This window comes from Nannospalax galili, unplaced genomic scaffold (assembly GCF_000622305.1).
Source record: "Nannospalax galili isolate Female #2095 unplaced genomic scaffold, S.galili_v1.0 scaffold634, whole genome shotgun sequence".
NCBI lineage: Eukaryota > Metazoa > Chordata > Mammalia > Rodentia > Spalacidae > Nannospalax > Nannospalax galili.
In genome coordinates this window covers 1,747,640-1,764,211 of record NW_008336853.1, presented here as the reverse complement: position 1 = coordinate 1,764,211, position 16,572 = coordinate 1,747,640, and the positions used below count along the sequence as shown (strand labels likewise).

Genomic DNA, 16,572 nt, shown 5'->3' with positions numbered 1-16,572 from the left:
TGATATCTTCTAAGCTCCAGGGCCAATCAGCCCCTGACCTCTCTCTGGGGCTGGCCTTCCACAAATCCTCTGGTAATTCAAGGCTTCTCAATGAAGGTGGCCCTAAAATCCCTCAGAACTGGCGTGTGTTCCTTCAGGCCACACTCAGCTTCAGGGTATGGACACGATTTCAAGGGAGTGTGACTCTTGCTTCTAGGGAAAGGACTTCAGGGCTGGCAACTGTGAGGACCTCCTGGCCCCACCATGGGTTATGGCAACTTGCAATTTACTTTGGTCTGAGGAGAGGCATTCCTTTTATCTGTGGAGGAAGAATCAGACAGAACCTAGCTTTAGAAGACAGCCTTTGAAGACCTCATTTCCCTCTCTAAGTCCAGTCACTTTGATGACAGCCTCCCATCTCTTGGCAGATTGATGGTCAGGGATGGGGGATACTGACTCCCCCAGTCCCTTAATTGTGAGCAGACTGCTTCCCCATAGCCACCCCTATCCCAGGTACTTAGGGGAAAGGCCATAGATAGCAAATGGAAGGGCAATGTTTGCTGGACTCATGGGATGCTGTGGGGAAGGGAGGGGAGGGTTTGGCCAATGAGAGGGCTGTTATAGTGACAAGCCTTGGATAGCTACAATGGCTTTTTAAAAAAATACAATTGTGTCTCTAGACGGTTTGCTGTTAGACCTGTTGGGAGTAGGGCTTGAGAACAGCAGGTAAAAACATTTCTGCCTTGAGGGTATGAGCAGTTGAGGAGACCTGCTGGCTACCACACCCTCCATCTCAGTGCAGTTACATTCTCCCAGTTTCCAGAGCCACCCAAGCCCAAGATCAGGCCATCTTAGCACTAAGCAGCAGCAGGGCATGGGTTGAACTTTAACCCTTGAGCCTCCTTGTGTCCATCTGTTTACACTGGGGGTGGCTGGGCTCTAAAACATCCGAGCTGTGGGGCTGGGGATGCAGCTCAGTTGGTAGAGCACTAGCTTAGCATGCACAAAGCCCTGGGTTTGGTTCCCCACACTTGGAAGGTAGAGGTAGGCAATTCAGTTCAGGGTCATCCTCAGTGACACAGCAAGTTCAAGACCAACTTGGGCTACATGAGACCCTGACTCAAAAGAGAAAGCTCAGTGGTTAAGAGCACTGGTTGCTCTTGCAGAGGTCTCAGGTTCAGTTCCAAGAAACTCCAGTTCCAGGGATCTGACACCCTCTTCTGGCCTCCTGGGGTTGTATACACAAACCATGCACATTAAAAAAAATCTGTGCCGGCTTGGTGGCACATGAATTACTCCAGAGGCAGAGGGAGGCGGCCCTCTGTGAGGTCAAGTCCAGCCTGGTCTCCATAGTGAAACCAGGCCAGCTGGGGCCTGGGAGACCCTGTCTCAAAAAAACCAAAAAGGAAAAAACAAAACAAAACAAACAAACAAACAACACCCTAGCTATGATTGCTATAACAGTATCTTATCGGCATCAAGACACCCATTTTCCTCACTTGGGTAACCACAGAATTAAGTGTCTTTACATCAACTGTGATTAAAAAAAAATGCCTCCAATTATTAAATTGGCAGCTTTTTTCTGAGGCGGTGATAAATATAATAATGGGGACCTATTGTTATCGATAGCAGCTTAGATTTTATACAGGGCATTGCCCCTTCCATTTCTGAAAAGGTAGATCTGCCCTCCCCCAGACTGGCACTCACAACTCTGTATCCTCCAGGGCGGGTGGGCGCTCCAGCGCCTGCCTCCGCCTCCGCACCGCCCCCATGATCTTCTTTCTCGGCCCCAGGGGCATGCTGATGCTGCGGAGGTCGGGGTCAGAACAAAGCATCAGCGCCTCCAGGTCGATTTTCTCCTGCCGCAGGAGGACCGTGAAGTCCTCCATGTGCAGCGAGGCCAGGAAGGTCTCCAGCGGGCTGGTCTCGGGCTCTAGGTCCTCGTCCAGTCCCAAGTCCAGCTCGTCCCAGGGCAGCTCATCCCCGCAGCTGCGGTCCTGCAAGCTGTTGGCACTGCCCAGACTATCGTCATCCAGGCTGGGAGAGCTCTGCAGCCGACCCCGCGGTGTGCCTGCCCCCTCCAGGCCCGCATCCTCGTGGCCCAACCCCTGCAGCCCGCTGCTCAAGTAGTTCCTTCTGAACATCATGGTACCCAGACCCGGGCGGGTAAACAAGGAGTCGTGACCTGAGTCGGTACTGACCTCCGAGTGAGCAGGCTCGGGGGCCAACGTGGCACGGGAGACGCTGTCCTCATCCGAGAGGAACATGTCCCTGAGAGGGGCGCGGCCCCACTCCTTGGGGTTGGCGTAGGTGCCCTGGCGCACAAACATCACATCGCTGCCCAGCTGCAGGCCTGAGAGCGAGCGGACGCTTTTGCGTCCGTCCTCGGACACCTTGAAGGTGCCCTCGCCGCCCTGCTTGCGCCGCTCCAGCTTCTTTTGGATCTTGGCCTTGCCCTTGGCCGTACCGTGCAACGTGGCCTGCGAGTAGGGCAGGTGGCTGCCCAGCGTCAGGTGCTGCAGCCGGCGGCTCAGGGTGCTGGACGTGAGGCTGGAGAAGCTGAGCGTGTCAGAGCGCTCAGCTAGTTCGCGCCTGTAGCGCCGCTCCATGCGCTCGTGGTGTTTGCGTTGCATCTTGGCGCACTCGCGGATGCGCCGCTCCGCCTCGCGGAAGGCCTTGTCCTTCAGCTTGCCAACCAGCTTAGGGTTGAGGCTGCTTTGCTTGGCTGCGATGGAGTCCAGGTAGCGCACGCACTCCATGTGGCCCTTCATGGCGGCCATGTCCAGCGGCGTGTGGTAGTCATTGTCCAGACACCAGATGTTGGCCCCGAAGGACACCAGGAAGGACAGGCAGTGCAGATGGCCATTGGAAGCTGCCAGATGCAGGGGTGTGTTGCCCCAGATGTCACACTTATCCGGGTCACCCCTGCAGGGACAGCACGTGGGGAGGAAGGATGAGTCCTCTTAGCAAGTCAAACCATGGGGTCTGGCTGGAGGTTTAAGGCCAGAAGAAGGGAAAGCCCCAGATCTTGTGAGCGCCTTGGGCCGCCTGCAGCATACCATCCCCTAAAGGAACCTTGGGACTGAGATCCAGACTTCTGGGACTCCGGGAGACCAGCTGGCCTGAGCCATCCACAGATGCACCAGCAGTACGCCGGGAGGGAACATGGTCCAACCCACAGGGGGCGTGGCGACCTGGAAGGCGGGGCTGGGGCGGGGCCTTCCCCCGGAGAACTGAGGGCTGGGAATTTCAGGGGATAAATATTTGATGCTCAGAGAGAAAGGAGTGAATTATTCATGGGCCCTGCGGGGAGCTGGCCCAGAGAGGTGGTGGGCGAGGCCTGAGTCTGGGTCTCTAGGCAGGTTCGGTAGTGAATATAGCCACGTGTTATAGGGTAACTGGACAAGAGGGTGGTGTGCATTCCGCCCAAGTCTGAAAGAGTGTGAGAGGGTGCATGCTGGCTTGTAGTGGGCACCGCCATGTCTGTAGGGAGCAGGGCCAGGCCTGGCAACGCCAGTGTTAGAGCAGGTGTTGGGTCTTGGCCTGGGCCAGGAGGGGACTGTGGGGGCAGCCAGGACTGGAGAGGAAGAGGGCTGGCAACCTGGTTGTATTGCCCTCCCTTGTTGAAGCGGCCACATCTTTGGGAGCCCTATGAGGCCCGGTGACTAGGCCCCCTCTAGTAGCCCCCTCTAATGCCCTCCATAGCAGACTCTGCCCCCCAGTGCAAGTCCTGCTGGCTCCTCTACAATTCTTGCCTCTCTCTCTAGGTTTAGCACAGGGCCTCTGCCCCATACTAATGAGGCCACAAGGCCAGCTCAGGCTGGAGGAAGAATAACTCCCTTGTCTCAACATCTCTCCCACACCCCTCTGCTCAGCCTCCCCTACTAGTTGCCAAGCCCTGTAAGACAGCGTAGGGAAGGGTGCTCAGCATCGTTCCCATCCACTGAGCACCAATGTTTCCTCCGTAGAATTTGAGGGGTTTAGAGCACCAAAGGCACGCCTCCCCACAGACCCTTTCATGAGACTCCCATGAGTCTCTCTGATGGAGGGACAGGGGGACAGTACCACTGTCAGTGCTCTAACCACTTCAGCTGTCTAATCTCAGACTGTTCCCACCTGCTGCTAGGCGGAAGTAGCAGTCACAGAAGGAGCTTTTCCCCTACCCACCATATGTTCAGGCTGTAGGCACTCCCAATACCAAGTCCTGCTCAGTCCCTGCCCCAGCCCTTTTCCCCCAGAGCCTGGGACATTCATGTGAACCCTCCTGGGGCATCCTTTTCCTGTCCAAGTCACACTGGTATCCAGGCCAGTCCTAGCAAACTGTTGGTGGGAAAGATATTTTCCAGTAATGTAATTTAGTTCTCCATCCTCCATCCCACTCCAGTGACCCTGGATCCTACATTGCTTGACTCCTCCTTCAAACCCCTGAACTCTGTACCCACCCTCCCCCTCAGGACAACTCCAGAGGGAAGATGGGGGTGGGGAAAAGCCCTTTCTGCACAGCATGATCTCCCATTACTGGGTCCTGCAGCGTGGGAGGGATGCAGAGAGTTAATCAGGTGGCTGAACCAGTGACATTTGGTACTGTGGACAGTGCCCATAAATCCCAGGCCTGAGCAGGGGTGAGGGAAAGGTCAATGTGAGACCCAGCCTGTGGAAGCCATGGATGCTTTGGCTCCTAGGCTGGGGAGTGGGCAGTGAAGGTCCCTTCTTCCTCGTCATGTTTTCTAGGCTCTTGGAGACATCTCAGTTTTCTCTCTGTCTCCCACTTACCCTTTATTCTTGATTCCATGTGCCCCTAACCTAGAAATGCTTCCCATCTTTGCCCTCCTACAATCATGAATCCCCCAAATCCCACTTCCTTTCCTCTCAGCCCCACATTCAGGTCACAAATGTCACATGCCTCAGCTGATGCTCCCTTTCAAGTGTGTGGTGTGTGTCTCCCTCTCTCCGAGGCATGCCAGGCTCCACCACCCCACCTTAGGGTGGAGGGGAAGAGAGCAGTTCAGGGGAGAGAGCAGATAAGCCATGAGGTCTGGAGGACTGGGCTCCAGGAGGTTCATCTTGGTCCCCTTTTGGCTGAATAAAGGGAATACTCACCCACGGCTCACGATGAGTCGCAGTGATTCTAGGTTGCCATGGTAGGCAGCCCAGAGGGTGGGGGTCATGCCGTCTTCGTCAGGGGCATTCAGTTCTTTCCGGGTGGCCTCCTTGAGGAGTTCCAGGTAGCCATCCCGGGCAGCCCGGTGGTACTGGTCGTTCATGGCGTCAGACTTGGACGGGGCGGGCAAGGGGCACAGGGAAATGTCCCCCGAGGGGGAGAGCAGTGGGGTTAGGGCTGAGGCATGGGGTTGAGGGAGGGGGCCGGGCAGGGGCCAGGGTTGCCAGCCCCTGCTGCCGCAGATGGAGGGTGCGGAGTGCCAGAGCCGCGGCTAGGCTAGTGGGACATCTGAGCCGCTCACCGGAGAGGGCGGGGCGGAGGGGGGGATCTCCAGCTGCCCAGGGAGGCGCCCCGGGGCTTCCCCTGGGTCCTAAACGCCATGCTTCTTGGCACACAGGGGTGACTCGAGTGAAGCCTCGCCCTCTCTCCTTCTCTCCCTCTGTCTCCCCAAAAGTGCCCACCCCAGTGTTGCGCCCCTTGAGGCCTAGTTTGGTTGGGGACATGTGGGAATTTGTCCTCAACAGAGCTTCGGGCGCTGCGCTTCCTGATTTCTCCACTCGTCAAAAGAAATGGGCCAAGGGCTGGAAAGGGGTGTCTCGAGGTAGGGTAGAGAAGCAGCCCTGATTCCAGGGACAGTGGGCCTAGAGGAGTATAAGGACTCACCGCAGGACCATCCACGAGCAGGACACGGCGGGCCATCCCCCTAGCGTGGGGTTTCTGGAACTCTCCAGCAGGGGGCGCGGGAGGACTGCAAGCCGGCTGTGCGCACGGCTTGGGAACTTGGGTACAGCATCCCGACTTTGAAGCATCCAGCCAGCACCGAGGACAGCAGTAGTGGGAGTAAAGGAAGAAGGAACTTTGGATCACTCTGAGGGCAGGTGGGGAACAGGGGAGCTGGTGTCCCTGTCTCAGGGCAGCGAGCGAGATCCAAGGTATAGGCTGAGGCAAAGCTGCCAGGGCGTCTAGGTGCTGCTGGGCACTGGGAAGGGGTCTCTTGGGCATCAGCTCCGTGGACTCTGACCCGCACGATCGCTGGGTACCCGGTTGCGGTGGATGCTGGAGGCAGAGGACCCTCTGGATGCCGCAGTGTGGGACCACGCCCGAGCCTGGCCGCGTCATGGGTGGTGGGGAGGGAGAATCTTAACAGGTAAATATAAATCTCACCTTATCTGGCTTCCCTAAATTCAGCTCGGAGAAAAGATGGATCATGTGAGTGGGACTGAGAGGTTTATGGAGCCCAGGTCTTGCGGCTGTAAATCACTCTGCCCTCTCGGGTATAAAGCACCCGTCCAGCCCAGCGTGGGAGAGAGAAGACGCTCACCACCCCCTGACCCCCAACTCCGTGGCGGCCCCGGGCCCAAGCAGGTGCGTCCCTCCCCCCACCCCCAGGGGACTGTGGGATTTGGGAAATGGCACCTCGGACCGGGTCTGACCTGGTGCCAAAGCTTCCCTTTTCTTTCCCGTGGCTTTCTTGTCCAATTAGAGAAATGCAAGCTCTGAGTTGACCTGAAGTCCTGTCCTCACTGTTTCCCCCCCACCCCCCGCACAGTGATCCTTTCAGCCTCTGCCAGTCGCCCCCACCATGTCGGAGGAACTGGTCCCGCACCCCAATGAGAGCCTGCCGGCGCCTCGGACCGGCCCCCGTGAGGTGTGGAAAAAAGGCGGCCGCCTGCTGTCTGTGCTGCTGGCGGTGAACGTGCTGTTGTTGGCCTGCACGCTCATCAGTGGAGGCGCCTTTAACAAAGTGGCCGTGTATGATACCGACGTGTTCGCGCTGCTCACAACCATGATGCTACTGGCTGCTCTGTGGATAATCTTTTACCTCCTCCGCACTTCGCGCTGCCCGGATGCGGTGCCCTATCGGGATGCGCATGCTGGGCCCATCTGGCTCCGAGGTGCCCAGGGAGTTGGGGACAAGGGTGGGGTGGGCCCATGCTTGTGGAGAACCTGCAAAGTGTGAGTTTGAGTAAACAGGTGGGAAGCTCTCTGGGAGGAGTGATGTGACTCATGGTGAGAAGAGTCCCCTGGGGTGAGATGCAGTGGGAGGGATAGAAAGAGGGAAAGGGGTCCTTGAGGATGAAGAGAGGGATGAAGGAGCTTCTTTGTCTTGTCTAAAGATTGGAGAGAGAGCAGGGTGTGGTGGCTCACTCCTTTAATCCCAGTACTTGGGAGGCAGAGGCAGGCAGATCTCTGTAAGTGCAAGGCCAGCCTGGTCTACAGGGAGACCCTGTCTCAAAAAGACCAAAAAAAAAAAAAAAAAAAAAAAATTGGAAAGGGGGGGTCAAATGCTTATAATGAAAAAAAAAAAAAAAAAAAAAAAGAAAGAAAGAAAAACAGACCACAGCAGCTGGCAGAGTCCATCCAGAACCCTTCTCCTTACCTGTTCAGTCTCTAGGAGGAGGACACTGGATGTCCATCCATCTTCCTGGTCAATCATGCACTCATCTTCCATCCACTTTCAGCCCTTCAGTTTGCCAGTTCACCATCCATTCATCCTTCCCTCACCCTCGCCACTTATCCATTCACCCATCCATCCAATGACCTGTTCATTCATGCCCTCATCCTTCCACCCACCCACCCATTCATCTATTCATCCATCCACTCATCCACTCAGCCATCCTTCCTTCCTTCACCTATTCCCTACACCGGTCCATCTAGCCACACATCTTCAGGCCTATCCTCCACCCACCAAGCCTTTCCCCTTCTTCTCTGACAACATCCCCCTGCTGGCCCTGGTTCCAGGTGGGCTGGTGCTGTTTGGGATCTGCACTCTCGTCATGGACGTCTTCAAGACCGGCTACTATTCCAGTTTCTTTGAATGCCAGTCAGCCATCAAGATCCTGCACCCCATCATTCAGGCTGTGTTTGTTATTGTCCAGGTGGGAAAGAGCCAATGCTTGGCAAGGGAAAAGAGATCTGAGCCCCATACCTTCTTCCACCCTAGGGATTAAGAAAATTGAATCGGACCGTAGTAGGAATCACATGAGCCCATAAACGTAGAAGTAGCATCTAAATGTGAGCTTCTACTTAGGGGTGCTGCAATTGTTTCAACCCGAGTGGTACCAGGAACTAAGACCTAGGAGGTGCAAGTTGTGACAGCTGGTCCTGTCTGTTAAACCTGATGTTCCCTCCTTGGATGTCCATGGAGGGCAGCAGTCTCTGCCCAGGGTCATACTGTGGCCACCATCAGGGTTGTAGCTTTTTTGTGTGTTTGATATTTGTTTAAGAGTTAGGGCATCCTGTAACTAGGATTTTTTTCAGACAAGTTCAACTTCTTTTCTTTTCCTTTTTTTTTTTTCTTTTTTGACCGCACATTATGCAGCCCAGGCTAGCCTTGAACTCCTGATCCTCTGGCTTCCATTCCCAGCCACCAGCACACACACCTGGCTCTCATTTTCTTTTTTAATGTGTTGCGTAAAGATCATTATGAAAGATCTGATTGAGCTGAGGCAGGACTATTCTTGTATGAGACCAGAAGAGAGCCTCACCTTCTAGTACAACCAGGATGGCCATGGGATGGCGCCCTGCCTTGCAGCATCCCCCTGCCGCCCAGATGTCCACAGCTCCACATATGTTTGGTTATGAAACTTAAAGTAGTTTTAGTTTTTTACATTTCATAAGCTTAAAGAATAGGCTGGGAAAATGAACACACAAATACCCCCACATAGATAGCTTCCATTGCAGGAATTTAGAGGCAGTGAGATGAGGGCAAGGCCTTTAAGGCCAGTAAGGAAGAGGATGATCAGGGAATGTGAACAAAAAGGTGGAAAAGTACCAGAGGAACTGGGCATGGTGTTACTTGTCTGTCATCTCAGCAATTCAAGACCATCCTTGGCTACACAGTGAGCTGGATGGAGGCCAGCCTAAGCTAGAGTGAGATGCTGTCTCAAAGAGAAAAAAAAATCACCAAACACTCTTTCTACCTTGAGCAAGACCTAACCTGAGGCTGACCTTGCTCCTGGAAATAAATAACTTGGTAGTTAAAACTTTTTTTTTCAGTCTTTTTGAGATAGGGTCCCTCTGTAGCCCCAGCTGGCCTGGAACTCACTATGAAGACCAGGCTGACCTCAAACTCACAGAGATCTGCCTGCCTCTGCCTCCTGAGTGCTGGGATTAAAAGCATGTGCCACCATGCCTGGATTGGTAGTCAAAACTTTTGCCCCTCTATCGCTCACCACCCCTCCAAACTCATCAAGATGAAAGTGTCTCACAGGTTACATTTTCCCAACCTTTAAGGAACAGAGAGACACTATTTTTATACAAGCTGCACCATAGAATAGAAAGGTAAATTATTCTCAGTCTCCTTTGTAAAGCTAAAATAAACCCAGTCAGTTAGTATAAGGGCTCCTGGGGTAGAGAGAACGTCATACTGGGCGTGAGTGTGGACTGGGTGGGATCTAGAGGTTAGCCCTTGTACACAATACTGAGCCTGCCCCCTCTCTCTATGCAGACTTACTTTCTCTGGGTCTCTGCTAAAGACTGTATACATGCCCACCTGGACCTGACCCGGTAAGAACCGCAGCTCAATGTCTGTGCTCCCAGGAGCTCACCTGGCATGATAGAAAAGGCTTGGCATCCTGGGTGCGGCTCTTTTCTTTAATTCCTGGGTGGGGTTTCAGCCACCCCTTCCTCTTTGTCCTCCTGCTTTCTGTTACCTGTGCTGTGCCCTTTCCCCTAGAAGGGCCTGAGTCTCTGGACACCTGTTTGTCCTCTCTTGGATGGCAGTCCTTTAGGATGAGCCTTCCTTCCAAGCTCAGCTCCCATGTTCACTGGGGTCTGTTTAATCCCATCTCTCAGGAGGACTCCCAACCCCCCTGCCTTGCCAGGAGTCAGAGACTCATGAGCCTTTTATTCTCCCCATCCCCACTCTGAAACAGGTGTGGGCTCATGCTCACCCTTACCACCAACCTGGCCATCTGGATGGCTGCTGTCGTGGATGAGTCTGTGCACCAGGCCCACTCTTACAGCGACTCTCTTGGCAACACCAGTCACACCCGCCTCTCCCCTGACCGTGAGTTCCCTGTTAGCCCTGGCCCTGTGGCTGCCAGGCCTTCGATGGGAGCTTTGTGCATTTATAGTCAGTCAACCATGCCTTTGCAAGGGTGCGGAGATAAAAGTGGAAGCCAGGGGCCTCCTCCCACTGCAGGCTGTCTCAGAAGTGTGGGTATAGGTGACAAGGAACAGGACTGCTGGGTATTTCCTCATCCTTAAGGGTGCAGTCAGGTCTCCATCCCACCAAGAAGGAAGCCCGAGCTTCCAGAAGAAAGGGCAAAAGTGATCAAACTAGGGGTGGAGAAGGGAGGTGAATGGCTCAGACTTTCCAGCCTGGGAAGAAAGGTGAGAAACCATTCCAAAACAGCAACAGTCATAATGACATAATTTGGACACATGGCTAACCTCAGCACTAAGTTCCTTAAATATTCTATTTAACCCTCACAACTTCCCTTTAGAGATGTGTACTAATAATATTCCCATTTACACAAAAGCAAAAACTAACAACAGGGAGGTTAAGTCACCTTCCCAAGATCACAGAACCTGAAATTGAAACATTCAGATCCATCAATAAGAAAGAGCAGGGTCTACAGTCCCCTGGTCTAGTTTTCTGGATTTCTCTAGGGATCCTTCCATCTGTGACCAGACTAGATAACTAAGGCACCTGCACACACACAGACCTCCACTGTCACAAGGGAGGTGTCAAGAATAGAAAGTATGACCCTAGCTCACAGGGAGACCCCAGCCCAGCAGGACTAACAAAAGTTCACTTGGCATATCAGAGGATCCTGAGGGCAAAAAGCCCAGGAGATGTGGCCATGTTAACAGATGGGACTGCAAAGTGGAAGAGGTCCATTAGAGAGGGACATGCCGTAGGACAAGCCTCAGCTTCTTCAGCCCCAGATCCAGCTGAGATAGTTCTGGGGCCAAAAAAGCCATTTGCTGAGACCCAAAGTATCCTAGCGCATTCTAAATCCAAGTCAAGATTCCTCTCGGTGTCATATAATCCAAAGTACCATGACAGAGGTCTGGACACAGGCTGGAGCTCTGGCAGTCAAATGCTGGAGGAGCTGTAGGGAAGAATGACTTAAGGGTTCCCAAGAGAGCCACCTTCTAAAAGGACAAGAGCCCACCCATCTCAGGGAACCAAAGCTTATTATGGATGGGGAGAGACTGGAGAAATGGTAGTGGGCAGATCTGTGGTTCTGATTTTTTTAAAGATTGTGTATGAGTATGTATGTGTTTATGTGTATGCACATTTGTGTGTGTGTGCATGTGGAATTGTGGGTATATGCGTGTGTGTGCATGTGAGTGTGTAAAAGCCAGAGGTTAATGTTTGTTGTTATTATCAATTGTTTCTCTGTCTTACCATTGTTTGTAGGTTTTAATATTTATTTTATTTTATTTATTTTTTATTTTTTGGTTTTTTTTTTTTGAGACAAGGTCTCCCTGTAGCTCCAGCTGGCCTGGAACTCACTATGTAGACCAGGCTGGCCTCAATATCACAGAGATCTATGCCTGCCTCTGTCTCCCGAGTGCTGCGATTAAAGGCTTGTGCCACCATACCACACTCTATTTTTATTTTTATATGTATAAATGTTTTGCTTGCATGTATGTTTGTGCACCATATGTGTGTCTGGAAGGAGAAGGAGGAGGCCAGAAGAAGATGTCAGATCCATTAGAACTGGAGTTATAGACAGTAGTTGTGAGCTACCATGTGGGTGCTAGGAACTGAATCTAGGTCCTCTCCAAGAGCAGCGAATGCTCTTAACTGCTGAGCCATCTCTCCAGTCCCATTAGTTTGGTTTTGTTGTTGCTGTTGTTTTGAGACAGGGTCTCCCTACATAGCCCTGGCTGGCCTGGAATTTTCTATGCAAACCAGGCTGGTCTTGAACTCAGAGAGATCAGAGTGCCTCTGCCTCCTGAGTACTGGGATTAAAGGTGAGCACCACCACACTCAGCTGGTTTTTTGAGACAAGTTCTCTTACGGAACCTGGAGCCCACGGCTTCGGTTTGATTGGCTGGCCAACCTGGCTCCACCTCCCCACACTGGGATCACAGACATGTGCCACCACACCAGGCTTTTTACATGAGTGCTAGGGGTCGAACTTAGGTCAGTATGCTTGCACAGCAAGGACTTTACTGACTGAGGCATCTCCCCAGCCCCAGAAAAAAATTTTTTTAAATTGAACCCTGATGTATCATGTAGTGTCTGGCACAATAATTATGGAGTGGATGAAGATGCCAGGCCCTGTGAAGGCCTTTGGACTGTAGTGGTGGCTGGCAGAGAGAACCCCTGCCCTCACTTGTCACAGTCTAGAAGGGGAGGGCAGAGCCCAGCAGTGTGTCCCTCTCTCCACAGGAGAAAGTGCAGGGAGCACAGGTGGAAGAGACCCATGTCCCTGCAGCACGGCCATCTGCCAGATCTTCCAGCAGGGCTACTTCTACCTGTATCCCTTCAACATCGAGTACAGCCTCTTTGCCTCCACTATGCTCTATGTAATGTGGAAGAACGTGGGCAGGCTGCTGGCCTCCACCCAAGGCCACGGCCACACACTATCCCGGGTCAGCCTCTTCCGGGAGACCTTTTTTGCCGGCCCAATCCTAGGGCTGCTCCTCTTTGTGGTAGGGCTGGCTGTCTTCATCGTCTATGAAGTCCAGGTGAGCGGAGAGAGAGACCACACCCAGCAGGCCCTAGTTACCTACTACAGCTTCAATATCGTCTGTCTGGGGCTCATGACCTTGGTCAGCCTGAGTGGCTCAGTTATCTACCGTTTCGACCGCCGGGCCATGGACCACCATAAGAACCCCACACGTACCCTGGACGTGGCCTTGCTGATGGGTGCCGCCCTGGGCCAGTATGCCATCTCCTACTACTCTATCGTAGCTGTCGTGGTGGGCACACCCAAGGACCTCCTGGGGGCACTCAACTTGGCACATGCTCTGCTCGTGATCGCCCAGCACACCTTCCAGAATGTGTTCATCATCGAGAGCCTCCACCGGGGACCACCTGGGGCTGAACCTCATGAGATGCCCCCCAAGGAGCCTTGCCAAGGTCTCACCTTCAACAATCTGGATGCCCTCCATACCTTACCTGCCTGCCCACCCACTCCCAGGCTGGTCAGCCCCAACCCAGAAAGTTCTCAGGAGGCAGTGGCCATCATTTCAGCCCCTAGGTGCCACTGGCGACGTCGGTGCCTAAAAGACATCTCTTTGTTTCTCCTACTCTGCAATATCATTGTGAGTAGCTGGGAATGAGGGTGAGTGGGGGGGGGGTAGAGGAGACCGAGAATGGATGCTGGGGGTGGGAGTTGTTCACTTAACCCTCTCTGTCTTGCCCTGGGCCTCACTCCAGAATCTTACACAGGAACAAGTTCAGAGAGTGCTAGCTGCAGCTTCATGCTAACAACATTTCAGGGCACTCAAACAGAATGCAGCCCCAGCCCTCTGGCATGTAAGCAGCCAATGGAGGGCTCCCAGGGAAAACTGACTTGGGGGCTGGGCAGAGGTGAGAGGGAGCTGAAAGCTGATGTGGAGGGTGAGGGCGTGACTACCAAGTGGGAGGTGTGACCATTCTTGGGATCTTGTGACCTGCCTGTTTCTCGGAATAATTGGAACACCATCAGGAAGTAGCAGAGATCAGCATAAGTGTGAGCAGTCTGGCAGGAGGTAGCTAGGGCAGGATACAATGGAGGGCTTGGCTGGGAAGAGGGGTATGTACGACAGCTGCCTCCCCAATGACTTGGTAAAGCCAACTACTAAAAGTGACAGCCTTTACCCAGTTAAAGTATGTTCCCTGCATGGAAATACCCCAGAGCAGAAACCCTCATAATGAGGGGACACCCCCAAGGAAAAACATTCCTAGCATAGCTACACCCAACACAGCAACACCCAATGTAGACAGGCTCTCCAGCATAGAAATCTCTGATATAGAAACATGTACCTGGGGAGACAGAGAGTCTCTGGGTCTGCAGGTTCCATGTCCCAGGATTCGCCCAACCTTCAGGTGGAAAATATTAAGGGAAAAACTTCCATCCTTATTGAGCACATAGATTTTTTTCTTGCTGTTAACCCTTAAACAGTACAAGATATCAACTATTTACTTAAAATTTGCATATTGTGAATACAGTAATCGAGAGATAATTTCACATATACAAGTGGATCTATGTGGGACTGGAGAGATGGTTCAGTGGTTAAGAACACTGACTGCTCTTGCAGAGGACCCTGGTTTGATTCTCAGCACCCATGTGGCAGATAACAATGGTTTAACTCTGCTGGGCATGATGGCACACGCCTTTAATCCCAGCAGAGGCAGGTGGATCTCTGTGAGTTCAAGGCCAGCCTGGTCTACATAGTGAGTTCCAGGCCAGCTAAGGCTACAGAAAGAACCTATCTCAAAAAGACAAAAACAAAAAACAAAACAAAACAAAACAAAAAAAAACTAATGATTTAACTCCAGTTCCAGGGGATCTGACACCCTCTTCTGATGTCTGCAAGCATTGCATGACACGGGTGCACTTACACACATGCAGGCAATACACTCATATGCATAAAATAGAAATAATAAAAAACAAGAGGATGTATGTAGGTTATATACAAATATCACATCATTTTATATAAGGGACATGAACATCCCAGCATGCTGGTACCCTGAAAAGATTGCTTCTAGGGCAAGTAATGGAACCAAGCCCCTATGTACACTAAGGGATAACTGAGCATCTCAAGCAGGAAAAAAAAATCTCTGGGGCTGGAGAGATGGCTCAGTGGTTAAGAACACTGGTCGTTCTTGCAGAAGACCCAGGTTCGAATCCCAGCACCCACATGGCAGCTAACAACTATCCATAACTCCAGTCCCAGGTTATCTGACAGCCTCTTCTGACCTCCGTGGGCATTGCACGACACAGGTGCACTGACCTACATGCAGGCAACACACGCATACACATAAAATGAAAAAAAAATCTCTAATGAAATTTGGCTCAATATAAAAACATCCACTTTGACTATTCCCTCCAGTAGAAGAATATCCCTAATATTTTAGAAGATTCTTTACTGCAGGCATATCCTCAGGCTGGGAATATGACCCATGCAGATGTCAATAGTCAATTTTAGCTTAAAGAAAAAAAAATGTGGTCACCAAGTTTAGCCTTACTGGGAGAAACAGTAAGGCTCAAAACCTTATTGTGTCTGGGGCCCACATTGGTGTATGGACTCCCTGCTTGGGCCCCACTCTCACTTTCCACCAGTCCTGGCTTAGAAGCTAAGAGCAACCTTCCAAGAAGCTGTTCTTGCTCCAAGTATCTGAGCCTGAGTCTCTTCTGGCAGCACCATCTCTCACTTTCTAGGATGGAAATGGACTCAGAAGGGGGCTGTAATGTTCTCAAGAATGAAGTGAATTGGGGTAGGGGTGAGGCTAGCCTTAAAGGCTTGGTCCTTTGTCTCATATCCCACACCCAAAAGGCCTGAGCTCCAACCTAGAGGTGAAGCAGGATTATAGCCTCTGACCCCTCCCACATCTGGAAGGGTGCAAGTGGGTAGAACTGGAGGAGGGTCGGCGTAGGATAGCCTTCTGGCTGAGCCCTGAACCTCCTTCCCTGGGCCTGATTGATTCTCCCACCAACACCCAAGCACACATCTGGTCAGCTGCTGATTTAGCTGTTTGGGCCAATTTCTTATGTCATCTATTGAAGCTATCTGGCCTGGGTCTGGATAAGAAGATAGGAGGGGTGACCGCAGATGGATCCCTGGCCTAGAAGTGGGCCAGTTTAGTCAGGCATACTTTCTGAGCTCCTTAGAGAGTGCCCGGCCATGTCAAGATGTTAGAGCTCACCACTGCATGACAGCCCTCAGTGTCCACCAAAGTAGAAGTCTGGGAGCCCACAGTCATGCCCAGCAAAAAAAAAAAAAAAAAAAAAAAAAAAAATGACAGCAAGTGTACCTTGGGTCGTCTCCTGATGCACGCCTCTCCCCACACAGCTGTGGATCATGCCTGCCTTTGGTGCCCGCCCGCACTTCAGCAACACTGTGGAGGTGGACTTCTACGGCTACTCCCTTTGGGCGGCTATCGTGAACATTTGCCTGCCTTTCGGCATCTTCTACCGCATGCATGCTGTCTCCAGCCTGCTGGAGGTCTACGTGCTGTCCTGAAGTTTCACACAGAGACATAGTGAAGGAACCCCAGCCCCTCTGGGAATGAACCCCAGGCTGGCAATCACTCCCTGCCAGCCCCAGACTGGAATTTTCACAAAAATTTATTTTTCCAGGATGAATTTTTAAATCAAAATCAGGACATGCCCATCTACCCCTATATATATCTCCCTGGGACTTGGGGCAATCAAGGCAGGAAGATCTCTCCCTGCATCATTCCTAGGAGCAGGGTTTAGAAGTGCAGGCTCACCCTAATCCCAACCTTGCAGCCTGGCCAGAGCAGTGTGTGGAGCTGG

General features: G+C 52.4%; 2 protein-coding genes across 3 annotated transcripts; one reads left to right on the top strand and one right to left on the bottom strand.

The window, feature by feature from the left end:
* Positions 1-213: 213 nt before the first annotated feature.
* On the bottom strand, positions 214-5,497 carry Ush1g (USH1 protein network component sans). 2 transcript variants are annotated; one of them, XM_008831447.2, is made up of 3 exons: positions 5,080-5,497; positions 1,687-2,904; positions 214-298 (listed from the first exon to the last, which is right to left on the bottom strand). In XM_008831447.2, exons 1-3 carry the CDS (start codon positions 5,241-5,243, stop codon positions 295-297), a joined length of 1,386 nt encoding a protein of 461 aa, XP_008829669.1. In that variant the 5' UTR covers positions 5,244-5,497; the 3' UTR covers positions 214-294. The 2 variants fall into 2 exon arrangements, with proteins under 2 accessions (XP_008829669.1, XP_008829670.1); XM_008831448.1 differs by lacking the exon at positions 214-298 and having other exon boundaries at positions 1,683-2,904.
* A 460-nt stretch (positions 5,498-5,957) lies between these two features.
* On the top strand, positions 5,958-16,572 carry Otop2 (otopetrin 2). The gene is made up of 8 exons (XM_008831446.1): positions 5,958-6,018; positions 6,329-6,505; positions 6,690-7,035; positions 7,883-8,019; positions 9,591-9,649; positions 10,018-10,151; positions 12,495-13,372; positions 16,106-16,572. Exons 3-8 carry the CDS (start codon positions 6,723-6,725, stop codon positions 16,274-16,276), a joined length of 1,692 nt encoding a protein of 563 aa, XP_008829668.1. The 5' UTR covers positions 5,958-6,018; positions 6,329-6,505; positions 6,690-6,722; the 3' UTR covers positions 16,277-16,572.

Coding starts and splice junctions, on each gene's coding strand:
- Otop2 (XM_008831446.1), top strand. CDS start 6,723: ATGTCGGAGGAACTGGTCCCGCACCCCAATGAGAGCCTGCCGGCGCCT. Junction 10,152..12,494: donor CACCCGCCTCTCCCCTGACC/GTGAGTTCCCTG, acceptor CTCTCTCCACAG/GAGAAAGTGCAGGGAGCACA. Junction 13,373..16,105: donor TCCTACTCTGCAATATCATT/GTGAGTAGCTGG, acceptor CTCCCCACACAG/CTGTGGATCATGCCTGCCTT.
- Ush1g (XM_008831447.2), bottom strand. CDS start 5,243: ATGAACGACCAGTACCACCGGGCTGCCCGGGATGGCTACCTGGAACTC. Junction 2,905..5,079: donor CGACTCATCGTGAGCCGTGG/GTGAGTATTCCC, acceptor CTGTCCCTGCAG/GGGTGACCCGGATAAGTGTG.